The sequence below is a fragment of the Cokeromyces recurvatus genome, assembly GCF_025118155.1.
Source record: "Cokeromyces recurvatus strain NRRL 2243 chromosome Unknown BX663scaffold_6, whole genome shotgun sequence".
In the NCBI taxonomy this organism is placed as follows: Eukaryota; Fungi; Mucoromycota; class Mucoromycetes; order Mucorales; family Mucoraceae; genus Cokeromyces; species Cokeromyces recurvatus.
Window position 1 is genome coordinate 972,971 of NW_026251392.1, and position 20,939 is coordinate 993,909.

At 29.9% G+C, this 20,939-nt stretch overlaps 9 protein-coding genes across 9 annotated transcripts; 4 read left to right on the forward strand and 5 right to left on the reverse strand.

Moving 5' to 3' along the window:
- Positions 1–1,585: 1,585 nt before the first annotated feature.
- Positions 1,586–5,848, reverse strand: BX663DRAFT_502422 (armadillo-type protein). The gene is made up of 8 exons (XM_051526610.1): positions 5,614–5,848; positions 5,476–5,590; positions 4,633–5,401; positions 3,958–4,396; positions 3,358–3,900; positions 3,101–3,286; positions 2,624–3,021; positions 1,586–2,554 (listed from the first exon to the last, which is right to left on the reverse strand). Exons 2-8 carry the CDS (start codon positions 5,559–5,561, stop codon positions 1,835–1,837), a joined length of 3,141 nt encoding a protein of 1,046 aa, XP_051385295.1. The 5' UTR covers positions 5,562–5,590; positions 5,614–5,848; the 3' UTR covers positions 1,586–1,834.
- Positions 5,849–9,696: 3,848 nt separating this feature from the next.
- BX663DRAFT_502423 (Yippee/Mis18) lies at positions 9,697–10,529 on the forward strand. The gene is made up of 4 exons (XM_051526611.1): positions 9,697–9,944; positions 10,024–10,067; positions 10,178–10,286; positions 10,348–10,529. The coding sequence occupies exons 1-4, from the start codon at positions 9,843–9,845 to the stop codon at positions 10,444–10,446; spliced, it is 354 nt and encodes a 117-aa protein (XP_051385296.1). The 5' UTR covers positions 9,697–9,842; the 3' UTR covers positions 10,447–10,529.
- A 2,353-nt stretch (positions 10,530–12,882) lies between these two features.
- On the forward strand, positions 12,883–14,263 carry BX663DRAFT_430457 (GTP-binding protein YchF; the record flags this gene model as incomplete). Its single annotated transcript, XM_051522800.1, has 3 exons — positions 12,883–13,048; positions 13,149–13,237; positions 13,322–14,263. The coding sequence occupies 3 exons, from the start codon at positions 12,883–12,885 to the stop codon at positions 14,261–14,263; spliced, it is 1,197 nt and encodes a 398-aa protein (XP_051385297.1).
- A 50-nt stretch (positions 14,264–14,313) lies between these two features.
- Positions 14,314–15,587, reverse strand: BX663DRAFT_541497 (uncharacterized protein). Its single transcript, XM_051530783.1, has 4 exons — positions 15,251–15,587; positions 15,116–15,182; positions 14,841–15,084; positions 14,314–14,510 (listed from the first exon to the last, which is right to left on the reverse strand). The coding sequence occupies exons 1-4, from the start codon at positions 15,314–15,316 to the stop codon at positions 14,450–14,452; spliced, it is 438 nt and encodes a 145-aa protein (XP_051385298.1). The 5' UTR covers positions 15,317–15,587; the 3' UTR covers positions 14,314–14,449.
- Positions 15,588–15,649: 62 nt separating this feature from the next.
- On the reverse strand, positions 15,650–16,518 carry BX663DRAFT_541498 (uncharacterized protein). Its single transcript, XM_051530784.1, has 4 exons — positions 16,280–16,518; positions 16,183–16,224; positions 15,979–16,121; positions 15,650–15,906 (listed from the first exon to the last, which is right to left on the reverse strand). Exons 1-4 carry the CDS (start codon positions 16,458–16,460, stop codon positions 15,667–15,669), a joined length of 606 nt encoding a protein of 201 aa, XP_051385299.1. The 5' UTR covers positions 16,461–16,518; the 3' UTR covers positions 15,650–15,666.
- On the reverse strand, positions 16,392–17,066 carry BX663DRAFT_585785 (uncharacterized protein; the record flags this gene model as incomplete). Its single annotated transcript, XM_051532238.1, has 2 exons — positions 16,392–16,947; positions 17,031–17,066. Coding segments are annotated over 2 exons (441 nt in total), but the record flags the coding sequence as incomplete, so codon positions are not given.
- Positions 17,067–17,821: 755 nt separating this feature from the next.
- BX663DRAFT_502434 (uncharacterized protein) lies at positions 17,822–19,299 on the reverse strand. The gene is made up of 2 exons (XM_051526612.1): positions 18,763–19,299; positions 17,822–18,653 (listed from the first exon to the last, which is right to left on the reverse strand). The coding sequence occupies exons 1-2, from the start codon at positions 19,032–19,034 to the stop codon at positions 18,296–18,298; spliced, it is 630 nt and encodes a 209-aa protein (XP_051385301.1). The 5' UTR covers positions 19,035–19,299; the 3' UTR covers positions 17,822–18,295.
- A 711-nt stretch (positions 19,300–20,010) lies between these two features.
- BX663DRAFT_502435 (uncharacterized protein) lies at positions 20,011–20,644 on the forward strand. Its single transcript, XM_051526613.1, has 2 exons — positions 20,011–20,065; positions 20,118–20,644. Exons 1-2 carry the CDS (start codon positions 20,015–20,017, stop codon positions 20,331–20,333), a joined length of 267 nt encoding a protein of 88 aa, XP_051385303.1. The 5' UTR covers positions 20,011–20,014; the 3' UTR covers positions 20,334–20,644.
- On the forward strand, positions 20,011–20,763 carry BX663DRAFT_559488 (uncharacterized protein). Its single transcript, XM_051531854.1, has 2 exons — positions 20,011–20,065; positions 20,118–20,763. Exon 2 carries the CDS (start codon positions 20,337–20,339, stop codon positions 20,652–20,654), a length of 318 nt encoding a protein of 105 aa, XP_051385302.1. The 5' UTR covers positions 20,011–20,065; positions 20,118–20,336; the 3' UTR covers positions 20,655–20,763.
- Positions 20,764–20,939: the final 176 nt, after the last annotated feature.

Sequence of the window (20,939 nt, forward strand, 5' to 3'; positions counted from 1 at the left end):
GCCTTATTTTTAAATTTTATTGATAATAAAAGTTTTATACAAAGTTTTCACAGATTTATTCTGTCTATTCTTTTGTTATCTTTGTCTTATCAACAAATAGTGTAAAATAAATTAATTTATACATGAAGATGGAAGAGGCAACTATTTCAATAAAGAAGGAAATGAAGTTAGAGTACTTCAGATGGAGATTGATGATCCTGATTACCCTATTACAGATGTTGTAAGTTATGGGGAATATTTAGCCTTGAAGCCTCCTGAGAAACCTCATAAGGCTGACAAAGTTGTGTCGAAAGAGAGAAGAAAAAAAAGTCTGGTAATGAGGAGCCGGACGTGAAAAAGAAAACATATCGAAACTACAAAAAGGAAGAAATGGACTATTTCTTCTTTCTCGTGGACACAAAAGGGTATGTCTATTTGTGGAGCAGCTAAACAAATAAGTGTTCCCGCTAGTACAGCTGCTTTATGGTATAGAAAAAGTCTTGAAGATCCAGATGAACTAGTCGTCAAAAGAAAGCCCAGAAGTGGAAGGCTTGTGGAAAGACCTCCTACCTTAAATGATGATCATCACGAGTACCTCATCAGTTTGGTTGATGAGGATGATTCAGGCATAATCCTGGATCAATGGATGAATAGATTGACCAAAGACTTTGAAGGGCTTGAGATAAAAAAAAAATAAAAATAAAAAAAAGAAAGAAAGAAAGAAAGAAAGAAAGAAAGAAAAAAAGAAGAAAGAAAATACCAGTTCAGTTGGCACAGTTACAGGCTACTACTTCAACTTCATCGCTCGTACTCTTGATATTATGGATCGGTATAAAGAATTTAAAGAACACTATCTTGTTATGGATAATGTACCGATTCATAAGCACCCAGATATAAGACATTATATCGAGAATCATGGCTACTTTTGTTTGTATTTACCTGCTTACTTCCCCCCCCCTCCTCCTCCCCTCTCTGAACTGGATCCAATCGAACAAGCTTAGTCCGTTTGTAAAAACAAGCTAAAAAGGGAGCCATTTTTAGAAAGCGAAACTCTTACTAGTCGTATAAGAGATACATGCAATAATATGCTTCAGAGTGATCTGGAAGGGTTCTGTAGGTATTCGATACGAAAGTTTGATGATTGCTTAGAACGTAAGTCACTTTAATAGCTTGACAGATTTCGTACATTTGGTTCAATAAAAAAAAAAAATGCACCAATAAAAAAAAAAAAAAAAATATGCTTAAAATTTTATTCTGTCTGTGTTTGAGTTTTTTTTTTTTTTCTTGCTTGATTTTTTATTTTTTTTCAACGTGTACGAATAATTTTTGGAAAAGGTGTAATACACATGCATGCAGAAACATGCCTCCTTAACAGTAAAAAAAATTATTAAAATTGTGTATATATAATTATTAAAAAGAAATAGATGGCATGTAAATATATATGTATATAAAAGAGAGGAAGAAGATTTTTGTTTTGTTTTGTACTTATTTCATGCTATAAATACCGAGAAAGTTTTTTTTTTCTTTTGGTTATAAAAAGAAAAGGAAAGTGATGTGTAGTGTAGTGTAAAGATACAAAAATGCCAAATGAATAAATATATGTATGTGTGTGTGTGTGTGCGATTGAGTGAGTGAGTATATAAAGAATGAATATATATATTATATATATAGTCCAAAGAAGGATGGTAAAAATACGAGTATATAAGGAAAGGATATATGTAAGTAAAAAAAAAAGAATAAATAAGATTACTCTATAATAAAAAAGAGAGAGTGAAGGGTAAAAGAGTATATATATATATTTGTATATATATTTGAGAGTGTGTGTGCTGTGGGGTATGTATGGGGTATCCTATTATTATTGGGTTTTTTCTTCATGAGAGTCATTGTTGCTTTGTTTCAAAGTAGAAGAATTGGATGCTATCGTAGCAGCGGCAGCGGCAGCAGCGGCAGCATAAAAGTTAGCTACCATCGTTGCCGTTGTTTTATCTTCCCCGTCATTCATATCCTCGTTTTGTAGCATGTATTTTGCATGTAAAGCTGCTGCTAAACTTGGACTAATTGAAAATTGAGTAGGAACACCTAAGCTGGCCCCAGGAGCAGAATCAACCATGACCATATTAATCTCTTCTACTAATCTCTTATAACCCTGTATGTGTTGAAGCTTCAGCTTTGTCAAATAATATTTGACACGTTCTGCAATACGCTGTCTTTCACGTAATTCAATATAAGAACTTGAAAGGATCTTTTGAATAAGGTTGACACCATGCACTTGATCATGAAGAACATCATCAATTAGGGATGGTACTTCCTGTTGAGAGGACGCTGAGAAGAAGAGAGCATCAAGAATCAAGGCTCTTGCTTCTGGTTCCTGACGTTGGTTGATAAGTTTAAGAATGGTTAAGGAAGCCAATTTATGAATACATAACTTGTTTAAATGAGGTAGAAGACGTGGAGCCAAGACACGATAACGACCAGGGATACCGGAGGTATCCAAAAACCAAATAAGTAAAAGTGCCCCATTTGCATTGGTAGCTAAAAGTAAGGCATGTTGTACAAATGCAGCAGCTATATATTTCTAGTAGTTAACAGTTAGGTTAGTATAAGTCAGTGAAAAAAAAAGGAAGCACAATACAGAGTTATTTACCTGTTGTCTCTTTGTCACATGAGGACTTTCTAAGGTAGCGCGAACTGCTCGTGCACCAAATCGACCCTGAGCGATCTCCCAACAGGAGTCAACAATTGCATCAAAGATAAATTGATTTCTATGAGGACCTAGACCCAAACAACATTGAACAACGTAATTACCAAATTGATCTAATAATAAGGCGGGTACATAAGGTTTAATATGATTACAGAGTAACGTAGTTTGAGAAGGTAAAAGTAAAAGTCGAGTGGTTTCAATAATCTTTTGTGCTGCCCATGTTCCATTTTTGTGGACACCAATAGAGGCTAAATAAGGAGCCACTTGTTCTAACATAAGAGATTTAGTTGTTTCTGAACATTTCTCGAATAAACGTTGAATGATGGTATTGCCAATATAATCTATACATACGAATAGATAGATACTTGAATATATAAAACACATATACCTATTTTTTATATAAAGACATTGACAACTTACCACTGCAGAGTTCAACTATTTCGTCAAGACATTCAAGTGCAATCACTTCTAATTCTTTCACCGTAATACTTCCAGTATCTAGCCTTTTTCGAATATCTCTTAAACGAGAAATATCCACTTTTCTTGATTGACCTAATTCAGGCGCTGCAGGAATAGAATGATAATATTTTTGAGGCAAATGAAGTGCTACAATAAATATTAAATAAATAAAAATAAACAAACAAATGAATAAATAAACAAAGTTTTAATAAATTTACCGTCAAAAGTCGGACCATCCGAATCATCTTCACCAAACTCTTGCATAATCAACTTACGCTCAGCTACAATAGCAGTAATGACACTATTAGAGTTATTGCCCATCATTTGCTCCATCATATAAACCATCCATTGTTGCTGTTGTTGGTCTTCCATTGTCATTGATGAAGACCATGAATGAAAATAGTTTTCCATTTGTTGTTGTTGTTGTTGTTGTACGACATCAACACTTGTTGTTGAATGTTGTAAATCATCTGCTACATTATTATTTTTAGAAGATAAAAGAGTTGATTTATGAGTAGCAGGTGTGATAGTAGGGGAGGGAGGTACTTTAGCAAAGCCAATCTTAACTAAGCCAGTACCTGGCCCCATAATTTCTTTATTATGAAGTGACTTCTTTGCCCGAATGGCATCTTCTTGATGAATAAAGTTGATAAAGCCACAATTTTTATGACTCAAAACACGGATAGATTCAATCATACCAAAAGAGGCAAAGATAGATCCTAATGATGCTTGTGTTGTATTTATCGGAATATTCCCCACCCCTATAAGAAGAAGTTAGTAAAAAAAAAAAAAAAAAAGATTGTATTTTAATAACTTGCATAAAGCTCTAGTGGGTCCCTGTGTTGTATCATATGTTGCAATAGGTGACTGAAAGATATGCTGTTGTTGCGGTGTTTCTGATGTCAGCTTTCCGAAACCAACTTTGACAGGATAGTTTGAATGTGAAAAAAGACGACAAAATAATTTATTGATGACGATATCTTTTGCTCTTATAGCATCCTCAACTGTAACGAAATTTATAAAAGCACAATCACGATCTGGTAAGAGTCGAATACTTTCAACGACACCAAATTGTGAAAAGAGAGCATTCAACTCAATTGATGTTTGACTAGTGATATCATATAACTGACCAAGCCATAAAGAACGCGTGGGAGTTTGTAAGAGTGAAGTCGTTGTGTCTATATTTTCAATGATATCTATATTGTTCATTTGTCGTTCATAAGATGACGATGATGGGCTTTCTCCTTTGAATGAATCCTATATATTTGTATAAAAAAAAAAGGTATTTATAGTTAGATATTACAAAGAAGGGGGAGGAGGAGGAGGAGATAAAAAATTTGAAGGAGAAAGAAGAAGAGGAGGAGAGAGATAAATAAAAACATTAAAACTCATTTTAGAGTAGAAAAAAAAAAAAAAAAAAAAAAAAAAAAAAAAAAAAAGAGGGGTAATGAAAGAGAAAGAGAAAGAAAAGATCAAAATAAAAAAAAAGTTACCCCTGTCCAACCACTGTCCTCTTCATTCAAGATAGGATGAATACCACTATTGGGCGAACTTGTAAGAGATACGTTAGGTTTTCTTTGTTGACGAGCCATCATTTCTATTAAATCTGCACTGCTACTTGAGCTTCGTAAGAATGGACGAGAAACAAATTCAGAAGAATGCCAAATGGATGGATTATGAGACATTAAAAGAGGACTTGTATCTTCCTGTTGATGACGTTTCATAAAGAATTGAGGATCAATAGCACTCATAGCACGAGGTCGATTCATATGATGTGAAAGTCGAAGTTGGGCTACAGAAGAACGCAAGTCTTCTCCCTTGTTACTACTAAAATAAGCAAGTGACTCATTTGTCTTATTATTATTATCATCATACCAATCATCCTTTTGTTGATTTTCAGATAAAGTATGAAGAGAAGAATAAGAATGACTGGTATGAATCATGTTTTCAGATAGTTTTTTTAATGATATATGATGTTCGTCCAAACCTAATGAAGCAAAAGTACTAGCAATCGTGTTATTAGCATCTCCTTTTAATAACTGATCTGTTGTAGGCGTAGTTGGGCTTTGAATCAATAAAGTATTTGTAGAATCATGATTCCAATGATGCAAGTTAATTCTATTATCTTCACTATTTTGATGAGTTGATATATTATAAGGAAATGAAGTAGGCATAGTTTCAGCACGGGATCGACGTAATAAATTCAAATTATCATGATTATTATTTAATGAATCGTTATTCTGTTCTTGAAAATGCCTATTGCTTGTTTTCCATAATGTACTATATTATTAATGCATAAAATGAAACTGACTCGAAAATAATGATAGTATATTTACCTTGAAATATTAATTTGTTTAGTATTGTGATCTATTGAAGATGTTGCAATGAGTGATGAAGGTGACTGAGTTCCTGAAGTAGTCATATTCCTTCCCTTGATAATTATAATAAAAATAAAAAAATAAATAAAAATAAAAATAAAAAATAAATAAAAATAAAAATAAAAAATAAAATAAAAAAATAAAATAAAATAAAATAAAAATTGATGTTTTATATAATGCTTAAATATTTTTATAGTCTATTTTATGATATAGAAGGATGCTTGACTTTATTTTCTTCTCTTATATTTAGTGTAAAAAAGAATAAAAATTAGTAAAAAAGGAAAAGAAATAAAAGTATATATAAATAGTTTTTTAAGTTATTTAAAAATAAAAAAAAAAAGAAGGGGAAAGAAAAGAATTAAAAAATAACGAGTTTTAATTTTTTTTTTTTTTTTTTCCTTGATATGTGAGCAGACGTGTTTGTGTATTTGCTGGTTTGTGTTCATTTACAAGAAGGAGTTCAAAGACGTCGGTTCACATACTATGTATGTAATCATTATTTTTTATTTATTATTCTTATTATAATGAAAGTAGCAGGGGCTGTGATATTCAGTAAAATATGTCAACCTCATACATAATAAACGTTTGCCAGTCGGTGATCATCCCGAACTATATTATGTTGTAACACAGACAGAAATTTAATAAATAATAAAGTGAGGAGAGAAGAAGATAAAATCAAATGTTGTAATTAAGGAATAATCTAACAGTAATCTTGCCCCTATAATTGTATTTCTTTACTGAAGAAGAAAACGTCAGGACGCAGATTTTTTATATATCATTTCTGACTTGTAAAATAATCTCCTGTTACTGTATATTTTTATTAACAACCACTATTTTTTTTTTCCTTTTTATAGCAATAATAAAGTTTTTAATATACAATACAATCTAAGGAAAAAAATATGTGTATGAAAAAGGCTGGGATTTCATTCTTTTTAACATAAAGAAAATTTTCCAATAATTGTCCTTAAAGAAAGAGTAATAGAAATAAGAAATCGAGCATCTATGTACAATACACTTTGTGTCAATTTATTGATATATACATATAAAGATCAAGTATAAAGTAGAAAAGAGGAAAAGGGACTCAAAATAATCTTCCCATATTACAACAGCGTTCTTCTTTTATAAAGGAAATAAAGCGCTTTATCATTGTGCCCTAATGGAAATCGTCTAAAAAAGTAAATAACTTTTTTTAGTAAATTTTCATGTTGTTTGTTTTTTTATACAGCCTATATAATTTGTTTTCAAATAAATCACTTATTTAATGAGCAGAGAGGCTTTACAAGATAAAGGATAGGGTGGCTATCAAATGTGGACGTTATTAAAATAGTGATAAACTTTGAAAAGAGTGTCTCAAGAGTTCAAAATTCTTGGGATCTTGAAATTATAGAATTTTGAATTCATCTTGGGATTTCTGAATCTTGCAATTTTTTCGTGTCTTTTTTTTATAGATGCACAAGTTATAGAATATTAAAAAAAAAAAAAAAAAAAAAAAAAAAAAAAAAAAAAAAAAAAAAAAAAAAAAAAAAAAAAAACGTATTACCATATCAACATGTCGTGAAATGAAATTTACCTTGTTGCTTTTTAGCAACCTGTCACATTTAAAAACTTCAAGTGCCGTTATTATAAATTATATATACTATCGTACTACAAAGCCTTAGAAGGTCGTATATCCATTTTAGACAAATCTATTTTTAGGCAATCCTTTTTATAGTGAACTACCATTATCTTCTTCTTTTGACCATAGAAGACTACTATGAACACACACACACACACACACATACGCCTCTTTTTTATTTATTTATTTATTATTTAATTTATTAACACAAAGTCATTCTTATTTTATTCACCAAAATATACATACTCTATCTAGGTTATCAGTTACTAAATTCCTTTGACTTGCTGTCTTATCGTTATGTTACATCCACACGATCATCCTAATTAAACTTTATTCAAAAAGATAATATATCAAAGCCGACTCATGTTAGATCAAGAAGCATAACTTGGGGAGAAGAGTAGCACAAATTCTATGTATTCCTTCCAGATATATATATCCCATCAGCTAAAAATTGTTAATGTTTTAACCTATTTTCAGTATGTTGACTTTTATTTTAATACATATTCAGTAAATATAGGAATTTAATAGACATTCAACAGCCAAAGTTTGTTTACACTTATATAAAGAGTCAGACAAAAGATGATAATTATCTTAAATTGATAGTGGTAAAAGAGTATAACAAGTAAAAGTGAAAGAACAGGAAGAAAAGCGTCAAGTGTAAACGATAATAGTTGGTTAGAAATCACATACAAGGATAAAGTAAAGAATATAAAATATAAAAACGATTGGTAAACTAATGTGATGCTTACTATAAAAGTAAAGGAATCCTTGAAATCAGAGAAATTTGAGCATCATAAAGACAGGTTACTTATCGTATCTTTTGGTAAAGGAATGTTCAGGAAAGATTCAGTCAAATACAGAGAGATCTCCAAACTGGAGTCACTGGAATTCTTTAGAGTTAACTAAAATTCAGTAAAAAAAAAAAAAAAAAAAAAAAAAAAAAAAAAAAAAAAAAAAAAAAAAAAAAAAAAAAATTGTTACTTCACTGCATAAGAATTTAACACAATTAAATAAACTCGAAGCTTATTTATATATTACTTTGAATATTGACGATCCATTAATAAAGTACTAAGGATGTAGTTTATAATTAGAATGTTGTCGAAATCCAAGTAAATGCATGATAAGCGACACTATCTATCATCATGAGACTATATGTAGTTTCTATTTAAAGATAAAAATATATTTTTAATTATCTAGGTGTATCTTTACGACAAATGTATCCATTAGTAGTGATACTATTAAAGCCCTTGTAATGACGAAAAAACTAGATAAACTATTTGTAACCTTAGCAACTTATTAGCAGCTTGTTTCCATAGTTAAATTGAGTCAGCTCGACTTGAATATGAATTCATTATTAACACTTTTAGCTTAACATTAGTATATTAACTAAGAAAAAAAACAATAAATTATGTCTAAAGGAACCTCTTTTTTGATCAGTAAGTTTTTATAGACTCCATTCTATAGCTACTTGTATACTACACTCAGTTAAATATATATGTATGTATATAGTTGATGGCCTATATTGGCTAATAGTAAGTTAAAACTTCATCCTATTTTTACATAATACTATTTTGTAAGGAAACATACTGTACCTTTGCTTCAATAAATATCAAAGGACCTTTAAATCTAATACTTTATAGAGTCCTTCATCATTCATTTTTGAATTAATAAATATTGAAGCCATTATATGCCTTTTGCATAACTTTGCTGTAAACTTTATTAATACTATGTTTGTGAAATCATATTTTATAATAATAATTGATATTACCTTTAATGAAATAGAAATGCTAATAGAAATATAGAAAGCCAAACTTTTTTTGTTACAAAGTGATTGCTATTTAGAAACATTTGTATTTATCGACATTCATCTTTTTTTTTTCATTAGTCTAAATTGACATCCTATTGTGTATATTCATATTTAATCATTAGACTAACCATGGATAATACACTTATTGATGATAATAGATATTTAATTTATCTTGTATAGATTATTTGTCATTTTGATTTATAGAAATAGAATATATCAAGTTAGTTTATATGTGTGTGTGTTAATTATCACTTGTATTTGATTTGACAGCTGAATTATAAATATACAGATATTTATATACTCGTACCTGGTTTAGCTGTAATTGATTATTACTGAATTTATATTAATGCAAGCGCCGTATGAATTTTAGCTTAATTCCCTATGTTATATAAGACAAGACTATGTTATTTGGATGGTATGTAAATAATAATATATCTCCAACGTAACCAAATTATGGATGTCAGCTGTTACAATACCCAAACCCCTCCCTTAATGACAAGACTAGACTAGTCTGATTGATGTCTATAATAGACTCTCTTTCCCTAATTACACACTTATTGTTCTTTTTTTTTTATCTCTCCTCATTTAATTCCAAAAGACTTTTTTTTTCCTACTTTCTTTATATCTTTCCTATTGACGAGACCAGAACAAATACAGTCTATTTCAGACATTTATGCACTCAATTCGGCCATTTAATTTTTTTTTTTTTTAAAAAAAAATAACTGTTTAAACATAAATTTCCCTTTATCTCCCTCCTCTCTTTTTCTCTTTCTCTTTCTTTTTTTTTAAAAAAATTAATTAATTAAATTGTGTTTGTGTATACGTTATATATAAATATATATATTTTTCATTACAGTGTATTCGATATAGATAAACTAAGAAAATAAAAGAGAGAAGAAGACTATGGGACTTTTGTACCGTGCTTATCTTGAAGGGAAAGCTGGAGTGTATGGATGTTCTAAATGCGGCACTCATCTAGCAACTACAGAAACAATTTTATCAACAGTAAATGCATACATATATCTATTTATATAGATGTTTTTATTTTTATTTCATTTTTTTTTTTTTTTTTTTTGTTTGATAGCAATTTCAAGGTCAACATGGTCAAGCATTTTTGTTTGAAACAGTGTAGGAAAGAAATTTTGTTTATTTTATTATTTTATTTTATTTTATTTTATTTTTTTTTTTTTTTTTTGCATTCATCTTTTCTTTTCTTTTTTTTTTCTTATCTATTATAGGGTTAATATTAAACTCGGTAAAGTAGAAGATAGAGAAATGACGACTGGTTTGCATAGAGTTCGAGATATATCCTGTATACATTGTTCAAAATTACTTGGTTGGACATATGTTAGTCATTTATAAATTTTACCTGATAATTGGAAATTAATCAATACATAACATAATCTAGGTAAAAGCTTATAACAGCGACAATAAATACAAAGAAGGTAAATTCATACTGGAAAAGAAGCTTTTAAAATTATATTCCGACCAGTGCAGTTACTGTTAAAACTATTGACAACAATTAATATACAAATATGTATATGTCTCTGTCTATGTCTATGTGTATATATATACATATATGTATATATATTACCACTCTATTATTTACTACACATATTGCACACCTTTTTTCTACTCTATACTATAATTCTTTTTATTATTATTATTATTATTACTGTTATTACCGTTAGTTTTCAATTCTGTATACGCATATATGTATGTATATTTACGTACATGTGTATATAACTGCCCTTTTTCTTTTCTCTCTTTCTTTTTTTTTTTTTCTTTGATTTATAATACGTTTAAAATAATATTTTATTTTAAAAATCGATATTAAACATATTCATTGTGCTTTGCTCTGGGCTAGTTCAAGAATAGGATAATAACGAGAGACTAGAAGAAAAAAAAATACCCTGTAGGATTAAGGGAAAAGGAATAAGAAGCTGGCCGATGACATTTTCTTTTTTTATAAAAAAGAATGGACATTAAGGATGAGAGCGTAGTTTATTATAGAAAGTATATAAATATTTTGGTATGATGATGTACATACAATACGAAAATAAGACAAATTCTCGATTATTAATTTAAATAAACTTGAGACAATACAAATAAAGTTTTGAATAAAAAAGCAATGTCTAGATATAGAAATATTATTAGAAGTAAAGTAATGCATTTAGTCGTTACCTATGCGATCTTTTAAAGAACCTAAAATGTTAAATCATCTTATTTAAAAAATGCTTATTATTTCCATAAAGAAAAAAAGGGAGAGTACTGATCTTTTCTGTAAACTACCTCATATTATAGGTCTTGAGATTGCCATCCTATTTTCTTTAAAAGGTATAAAATTGCTAGTCTAAATTGTTTCGCAATTGCTATAGGCAAAAATTCAATATGCTTATCAATTATCAGAAACAGTAGTACAAGTATGTACTTTATATAGTAGTATGCAAAGAATTCAAATTATATAACTACTGCCTACTGAAAAAGAAAAAAGGAATTATAAAAATAAAGATTATATGTTTCTTCAATGAATATTAGCCCCTCCTCTCTCTCTCTCTCTCTCTCTCTCTTTTTTTTTTTTTTTTTTTTTTTTTTTTCTTGAATAAAGTATCACTTCTAATATAACTTTCGTTTATAAATGTGGGAAGGCCTCTCAGTATAAGAATATCAAATGCATGTAAATATATATCATTCTTGCATACGATTAACTATTTTTTATTTATTGATAAATACATAGTGTTTATAACATAATGGATTAACTCAGGATAGTCCAAGATATATGAAGAAAAAAAAAAGTTATCATTTATTTCTTTCCACTGGACCATAATATAAGATCAAAGTTCTAATACTTGGTGTATATCCCTTTATAGAGAATATTTACTTTTATCTACTTTAGTGTTATGGCATATTTCTCCAAATAGAAAAGTGCAGGCTTGGATTCAATTGGTATTTTCAAGTCATTATGGATATAGGCACTAATAAGGTATATGTAACACTCTTCGTATAATAGTAAAGTTTATCTTTACTAGTCCTGCAAGTAATCTCAGATCAAGATATTATTTTTTTTTTCTCTCTCTCTCTAAAAATACTATACTTGTTGCAAAAAAGTATTCTAAAAAAGAAAATATCAATTTATAATTCAGTTCGCCTGATAATGTAAAATACATTTATTTATCTATTTATTTATGTAATATTTTCAAAACTGTATAAGGAGTCTATTCTAGACAGATACTATGTGTGCTCTTTTCACAACAATTGTTAGTAATTTCGTATCAGATATACTTGCCATTTATGCTTTAAATGAATACATATATTCGCAATAATAGGCTGTCATAAATATAATTTCTCTTTGTCGAATAGAAAATTTAGACCTGTTCCAGTAAACATATATAATACCTCAAATCTATATTAATGTATTTAACAAAAATTCTCAACCCAGTCTTATTTTTTAACCGAGAATATTATAATTCATATTTTTTTTTATCCCAAATGGATTTTCTAGTAATCACCTTTCCTGTTACTCATGATTTATCCCGAGCAACTCTGATATATATAGTCAATATCTTATGCCTAATTGGGGAATTTTTTTTTATGTTTAAACGTAACTAATAACGTTTTATTATTTATATAATCTGAAATACTGTATATGTGCTTCCTTTTTTTTTTGGGAATCATTTCAATTTCCGAGTTTTGTGACTATCTTCGTGACATCAGCTTCAAAATTTTTTTGAGTTTCTGTATAATTGAAAAAAAGTTATCAAAAAATAAAGACCTTCTAACGTTATTGTCCATTTTACAGTAAGTAATCTACAATTCTAATGAAAACCGTCCTTTTAATTAATTAAAAAAAAAAAGGAAGAGGATCGAGATTTTTCTTTTTTTTTTTAAAATTAATGTACTAATATTAACTATCTTTTTTTTTTTTTTTGCTATTATTAAAGTCATGCCCCCTAAGAAGGCTGTTAAGGAAGAAAAGGCTTTACTTGGTCGTCCATCTAACAATTTGAAGATTGGTGTTGTCGGTCTTCCCAATGTCGGCAAGTCTACCTTTTTCAACGCTCTCACTAACGCCTCTGCTGCTGCTGAGAACTATCCTTTCTGTACCATTGGTATGTATATTATTTAGAATAATAGTATTGGAACAAAATGAAATAGAAATGAACTAAATAATAATATATGGAAAACATAAATAAAATAAAAATATATTAGATCCTGAGGAGTCTCGCGTTGCTGTTCCTGATCCTCGTTTTGATTGGTTATGTCAACACTATAAGCCTGCCAAGGAAATTCCTGCTTTTGTAAGTAGTTTTATTTATTTTATTTTATTTTTTTTTTTTTTGTTTAAAATAGGGAGTATTAAATAGTAGATATAATAATAATAGTTGACTGTCATTGATATTGCTGGTCTTGTTAAAGGTGCAGCCTCTGGTGCAGGTTTAGGTAATGCTTTCTTGTCTCATATTAAAGCTGTAGATGCGATTTTCCATGTTGTCCGTGCTTTCGATGAGGCTGATGTTATTCACGTTGAAGGTGAATTGGATCCCATTCGTGATATGGAAATTATCCGTGAAGAATTACGTTTAAAGGATGAAGAGTTCCTTACTAAACAATCAACTGAATTGAACAATGTCACACGTCGTCTTGGTAATGGTGGTAATGCACAAGACAAAGCCAAGAAAGAAGAAGCAGCTATTGTTCAAAAGGTTCTTGAATGGGTTCAAGCTGGTAATGATGTTCGTCACGGTAACTGGACAAATAAGGAAATTGAAATTATCAACACCCTTCATCTCATTACTGCAAAGCCAGTTATCTATCTTGCCAACTTGAGTGAAAAAGATTATATTCGTAAGAAGAACAAATGGCTTCCTAAGATTAAGGCATGGATCGATCAAAACTCTGCAGGTGATCCTATGATTCCTTATTCTGGTGCTTATGAATACCGTCTCTCCCTTGCTACCTCTGAGGAAAAGGAAGAAATTCAAAAGGAAAACAATGCCTTCTCTGTTTTACCCAAGATCATCGTTATGGGTTATGCTGCACTTCAATTGATCTATTACTTTACTGGTGGTCCTGATGAAGTTCGTGCTTGGACTATTCGTAAGAATACCAAGGCTCCTGCTGCTGCTGGTGTTATTCACTCTGATTTCGAACGTGGTTTCATTATGGCTGAAGTCATGAAGTATGAAGATTTAAAGGAATTGGGTTCAGAAAGTGCTGTTAAAGCTGCTGGTAAATATTTGCAAAAGGGTAAAGATTATGTCGTTGAAGACGGTGATATCATTTACTTCAAGTTCAATGTTACTGCTCCTTCAAAGAAGAAATAGATACACTTTTTTTTTTAAAAAAAAAACACACAATTGATTAATGATACACATTTTGTTTATTTCATCGATTTCTGCATATAATAGAACAATAAAGTATTGAAAATAGATACAAAGTAGATGTTATGTGTACAGCTTTTAAAACCTTTTAAGAGTGAATTGATATTTATTGTAGTACAAGTAAACATATTAGATGTAATCCAGTGACAAAAGAGCATGAAGTTCGTGAAGTTTTTCTTTTTTGTTCCTCCTACAAAAACCGATTCTACAGGTATAGTCATCAGTATGTACATAATTGAGGAAAATCAATGAAAGACCGTAGAACATGGGATTAAATCAGTTTTCTCCCTTCATATATGTTCTATTATGATAAGAATCTAGTCAATCTAAGTTAACTTATAAAGATCAAAGAAATTATAAAAGTATTTTCTATGATATTCAATTGTAGTTTTCATTATTTATTTTCGGGATTAGTAGTACCCCAGAGAATATAGCAGACAATTTTTGACTATTCATTTTGATAAATTTTCATTTCATGCTTTGGAAGGAGGGGGTGAACAACACAAAAGAAAAAAAGGACCCTGGAACTATTATATTATTGGGTCTCTGTTCTTGATGTTCGTGTTGTGAAGCATGCTCTTGATATATAGTTTCATAGTAAGTTAGTATGTGTCTCAGCAAAGGAAGAATTACAGAAGGATCTTTAGTGAGTATATCTCTAGAAATATATATTACTGATAATTGATTTCTAATTTGAACGACATCACTGTTTAAAAATTGTAGGAGATTTGGGAGCGTGTTTACATTTTCAGGAAGCATATATTCTATCAAAATAAACTATTCCCCCCCCCATACCTCCCCATTTAGAAAGCAGTAAATGATTGTAGACAATCTTGCTTGATAGTCCTAATTTTTCAAGTTTCTATATTTACAATAATATCAATTATGTAGTTTATTTATTTATTTTTTCTGTTACATAATATAACTTACTCTGAAATACTTTGTAAGGACATTTATACAATAGTTGATAACTATGTTCTCAAAAACCCTTAACATAATAATTGTTATAGGAAGTAGCGACTGTTTCGTAAGCAGATGATATTATTTGGCCATAACCAGTTAAACCATCTAAGCTTACATTCAACATATTGCCATTTAAAGTTTGGAAGCTAGGCTGACAAAGAATGGATACTTTACAGTTACATCTCTTAATGTGATTTTCACCATAAATAAGTATACATATAGAATACCAAAAAAAAAGCCCCCTATTGTTTATTATAATAAAAGAAAAGAAAGCCGAAGCATGTCCATTGTTGAGGACATCTATAACATAACCATATTATACTAATATTCAATATATGATAAGCTATACATTATAATGTATTCCTTTTTATTTTTATTTTTATTTACATTTGTGTTTTATTTTTGATGTTAGTAAACTGTATATTACAGCCGCTTTCATCTTTTTTTTCTGGTAACAAGATACCGTAGCCTTCGCCCTTTACAGGCTTTTGTATTTCGGTGTTTACCATTTCGACCAGCGAAAGGCGCGAGCTACTACTACCTTTAAGCATTCTTTGTATTTCATAACTATCATGTTCTTCCTTCATAGCCTTCAAGATGTTATGAACACGTTCTAGCTTTATCTATTTTTTTTATCAAAAAATTAGTTTTTTTTTGAATTTTGGTGTACTTATAATAATACTAGTCAGACATACCTTTAAACACCAGAGCAAATTTCCCATGGCAATGATATTTTTAGTATCATCCATTGCTTTCGGTATTTGGCACTTGAAAACCTTATTCGAAATATATAACTTATTTGAGCAAAGCTCCAACACCCACAAATGAAGCGAATCCCCTATTTATAGTAGTTAGATATGGTTAGTTATTAGGATCAAATAATAAATAAAATTATTTACCCATTGCATGTAAATAAGGGATTTGTAGTTTCATTGCCGTTTCTTTGGTAGCAAAAAAAATATTTTTTAAAAGCTGCATTAAAAATTGACAATGCACCAAATGTACACTTGACATGATCGTAACCATACCTCCATTTTTCCTTCAACATCAACTTTCCAGAGGTTTCAAGTAAAAACATCTCATTATCTTCTTCATCAACTATACATCCATCTACGTTGTATTTTTCTTGAGAAGACTTCAGAAGGTATTCTCCAGGTATAAATTCAAGTAGTTCCATCGATTCAATCGAAACTTCAACTGCCGGCCAAACTAAAAGTCTATTGAAGTTTGATTCACTAATATTAAGTCGCTTGTAAAGATTATTTTTTTTTTTTGAATAACAATAAGCAGAAACGGAAGTATTCTTCAACAAAATCTACTTGTTCTTTTACAAGCTCTAATTTTTCATCCTGGGAATCAGTTACAGCAGATTCGACTTCTTTCCAGGCTCTAGTTTTCATATAATCGAGTATTTTGCTACAATATGAAAAACAAGATATGAAAGGACTTTCAATGGTATGTTCTTCAGACAAACCAATTTGATTATATAGTTCTTCAGGGATCTTGGGATTACATTTGATAGAGTAACCGCACTCGATGATATGATGTTTTTCGAGGCAGTACTCATGTTTATCACTAGACGCGCTTAGATAATGGCGCCATGCATCAAGCAATTCTTTAAATTTTTCAATCTCCCAAGATTTTGATTCATCTGTGTGGTCAACCTATAATTCATAAAGTTTTTTTTTTTTTTTTTTTTTGTTAGTAAATAACAAACTATAATACTTGTGTGTATTCTAACTTTTACCTTTTGTTTTTTATTATTTGAGCTTTCATAGTTATTTATAACTACACTTCCATTATTAATGGCAACACCACTATTAGTTCCAATGTTAACGATTTGATTCCCTTTTCTCTTTTTATTCTTGCTCTATAATAACTAATTTAGGAAGAGTTTTAATATTTTACTGTGAATATTTTTATTTATAAGTACCAAGTTTTTGCTCAAATCACCAGCATAGCTAACAACATCTTCATTTAAACCTAGACAGTCTTTTATTTTTAAAAACGATTCCTCGTATTTTTTTTATAACTGCAGCAGGTTTGGCTTTTTCGTTCTTTCCTGTGGACCAACGAGAATAGTTTTCGAATCCCCAATCTACTGCAGGATTTATATAAAAGAATTCATCAACATCAAGCTGTTCTGTACTGATCTTGACATTACGAAACTTTGACGGACAAGTTGCCATAATTGCTAAATTTTAAACAGGTATAAAGAGTTTGTTGCTTTTAAACGACCACAGAAAAAAACGAATAATAATTATTACGTCTTTTTTAAAAGTCAGATCCAAGCTGCATGTTATAAGTTCGTTACTTCAAGCTTTTTTTTTTTTTTATTTATTTTCAAAGCGTAACACTATATTTTCTTATTAATTGAAATGAACAATGTTTATAATGGTTCACCACGTAAGCAAATCTCAAAGCAATTAACAGAATGCTGAGTAAATGCTTGTAGGTGCTTAGGGGGGAACATGATCACAAGCTTCAGCAATCCGAGTAGCCAAATCCTCAGTAGCTTCGAACGAACTTCGCTTGACCTTATTTTTGACAATTGACCAAAACTGCTCTATTGGATTAAGCTCAGGAGAGTAAGGAGGAAGATAGATACTCCTGTAGCCTCTTGCAGCTACCATTTAATCAATTTGGCCCGCTGTATGAATGGGTGCATTATCCATTACAACATAGTAGCCTTTTAGCTCGGGAAAACAATCCATCTCATCCTGGGTTTTTTCAAGAAACTTCACATAATGACTAGTGATAGTGCCTTTTGAAGTTGGCTTCTCGGTTTGACCTGGTGCTTTCCTTTTACGATTACTGAAGTCAATTTTGATTCGTTTTGAAGTTTCTTCTTGGGGATTTCAAAGTTCCATTGAAACAACAAACTTTGTCGTGATAGCACCTAATACAGTGTGAGAAACAGCTCTGCCGGTATGAGTGTCTGTAACAAGCTGGTTTTCCTTTTCAATGACCATCCAACTAGGTGACCTCATGTTGATATTAAACCCAGACTCATCAACAAAAAACACACGTATTATTTTCCAAATAGTTCATATCCGTTGCACTGCACTTAATAACCCAATCCTTGCGATCTTGGATTTTGGTTGGATTATTTCTAGCATTAGCAACTGTTTGAGTTGTCAGCTTTTTGAAGGAAAGACTGCATTCAGTTTTCAGAAAGTTATGGACAGTGCTCTTCTTCACACTGAGATTAGAGTGTTTTTGTGTGAGGGAGTCCATTGCATCAACGATTCGTGCCTGTGACCAGTTGTGGTAAAAGTCGAGAAGGTGAAGCTTTTGTCTATCATCCAATTGTGATTTTGGTCTATTAACCAAATTGGTCTGCTTCTCAAAAATATTCCTTCTTGAGTTTCTTTTTTTTTTTTTTTTTTTTGGTCCATTTTTGTGCTGTTCGCTCGCTCATACCGTCTGCTAAGCGCCTGGATTTAGCTGCATTGAATAGCTTGATTCGGTTATAATACACAAATAGAAGCTTTTGCTCATTAGGGTGTCTTTGATAACTTTTTGTTTGCTTTTTAATTGTGGCTACAACATCTTCCATATCAATATCAAGATTTTTTAGGTCCTCTTGAGATGATAACTGTTCATCTTCTTGCTTTTCACAGTACTCTCTTATACGAGTTAAAGTTTCTAAATAGAAAGGTGTGACTTTCTCAACCCAGTCTATAGCATCGTTTCCTTGCTCATCAATCATTCTACCTTGACCGTCTTCATAGTAAAAACGAGTGGTCATCTTATATCTTGTAAAAAAAAAACGAACTTTGAGAAAAAAAAACCCGCCTTTTGGATAATTAAAAACAGCCTTTTGAGAAAAAAAAAACCCGTCCTCTAAAAAAATTTACTCCTCCCCCCCCTTTATTTTTTTTTAGAAAAAAAACCGTCCTTTGGCATTAGAATGACTGTATTCTGTAATTTGATTTTCTGATAGTTAATTATCATCACTTATACATACACTTCAACATTTTCCCTTTTATCCCAAAAAAAAGGTTTTCTTTTCTTTTTTCCATAACGATCTGACTAGGGCAAAACAGCAAATAAATGCTATATGCTCATTGGTCGTTTTTTAATTTCTAAATAAAATTTTTCTTTAATCGTATTCTGTAATTTTGCACAAAAAAAAAGAAAAAAAAAAGTCATTTGCTCGGTGGAGTGTTACATAAAACTGAGTCAGATAATATTTATGGGTAAAAAAAAAAAAGATGGATTTATTTTATCTATTTGCCTTTGAAAAGAGCTTATAAGACTATTTTTTTTTTTACATAAACAAAGATGAATAATAAAAGATTGCTTATCTTCTTGACTAATTTATCTGTACTGTATCATGATCATCAAAATATTTATCTTCTTAATATAAAATAAGTTTAATAGAAATAACAGCCATTCTTCTTTTATAAAGTATAAATATCAAGATGCTTTTTTTTTTCTATGTAGATTTTTCTTAGTAAAGATAGTATATGTATATGCTGTAAAATAATAAATAAACTGATTGAAGATGATATTATTTTTAAACAGCGATTTGGTTATTTTTTTTCCACAATTTCATTATATTACATGCAATTTATGAATCATCCTCTACTTTTGGAGATCTTTTTTGATATATAAAAATAGGAAAAAATAACCTTATTTTTTTGGAATTTTTATATATTGTGCATTTTTTTTTTTTTATTCTTTCTTCTTCTACATATTTATAACAAAAAAAAACAAACAAACAAAATGGATCTTTCTTGGTGTATCATGTGTGATTGTCGCTGTATTGAAGACAATGTAAGTTTAGTTTATTATAAATATGTGTGTATATTATTCACATTTCTATTAGTTATATTGTTCGGAATCTTGTCGTATTAAAGACATTAACAATCAAGCATATACCACTACTATTGCTTCATCAGTAAATAATAGTCCAGTCTCTACTCCACCCTCATCGCCTTTGTTAGACCCTTTCTTGTCTTGTTTTAATCATGAAAAGCGTACTTCTATTACAATAAGCAAATCTATTCGTTCTCTTCAGGGGTCATCCTTTGAACTTTTCTAACCTATGCTTATTTTATCTCTGTGTGTATATATATCCCTTCAACTCAACTTAAACAAACAAACGAAAAAAAAAGAAGAAAAACTCAATATACCCCCCTCTTTTCATACATGTATAAATATAAAAAAAAACGACGACAACGACGACTTATTATATTACAACAAATCATACAAAAACCAAAAAAAAAATGCATTAACTTTTTCTTTTTGCATTTTCAAAGCCTATATTAATATTTATTTATTTATTTTTTTTTGGATATTTATATACACATGCTTTTTTATATACTTTTCTCCCCTAACATCACATCATGATTGCTGCTTATAAACTCTTTTCAAAATTGGCTTTATTCATAGAAAAAAAAAAGATATGTATACTGTTGATGAGTTTCGGTTAAAAAGAGTAAATGAACATAATAGAAACGGAAGTCTTCGGCAAAAAAAAAAAAAAAAAAAAAAAAAAAAAAAAAAAAGGAAGGAGAGAGAGAAAGAGAAAGAATAATATATGAATCTATCTTTTTTGGGATGGTAAGTTGCACTTCATCAATTCTACAGTATGTATCCTCGAATTTGGAAAAAAAAAAATAATAAGGCCATAACTTTAAGGTTTGAA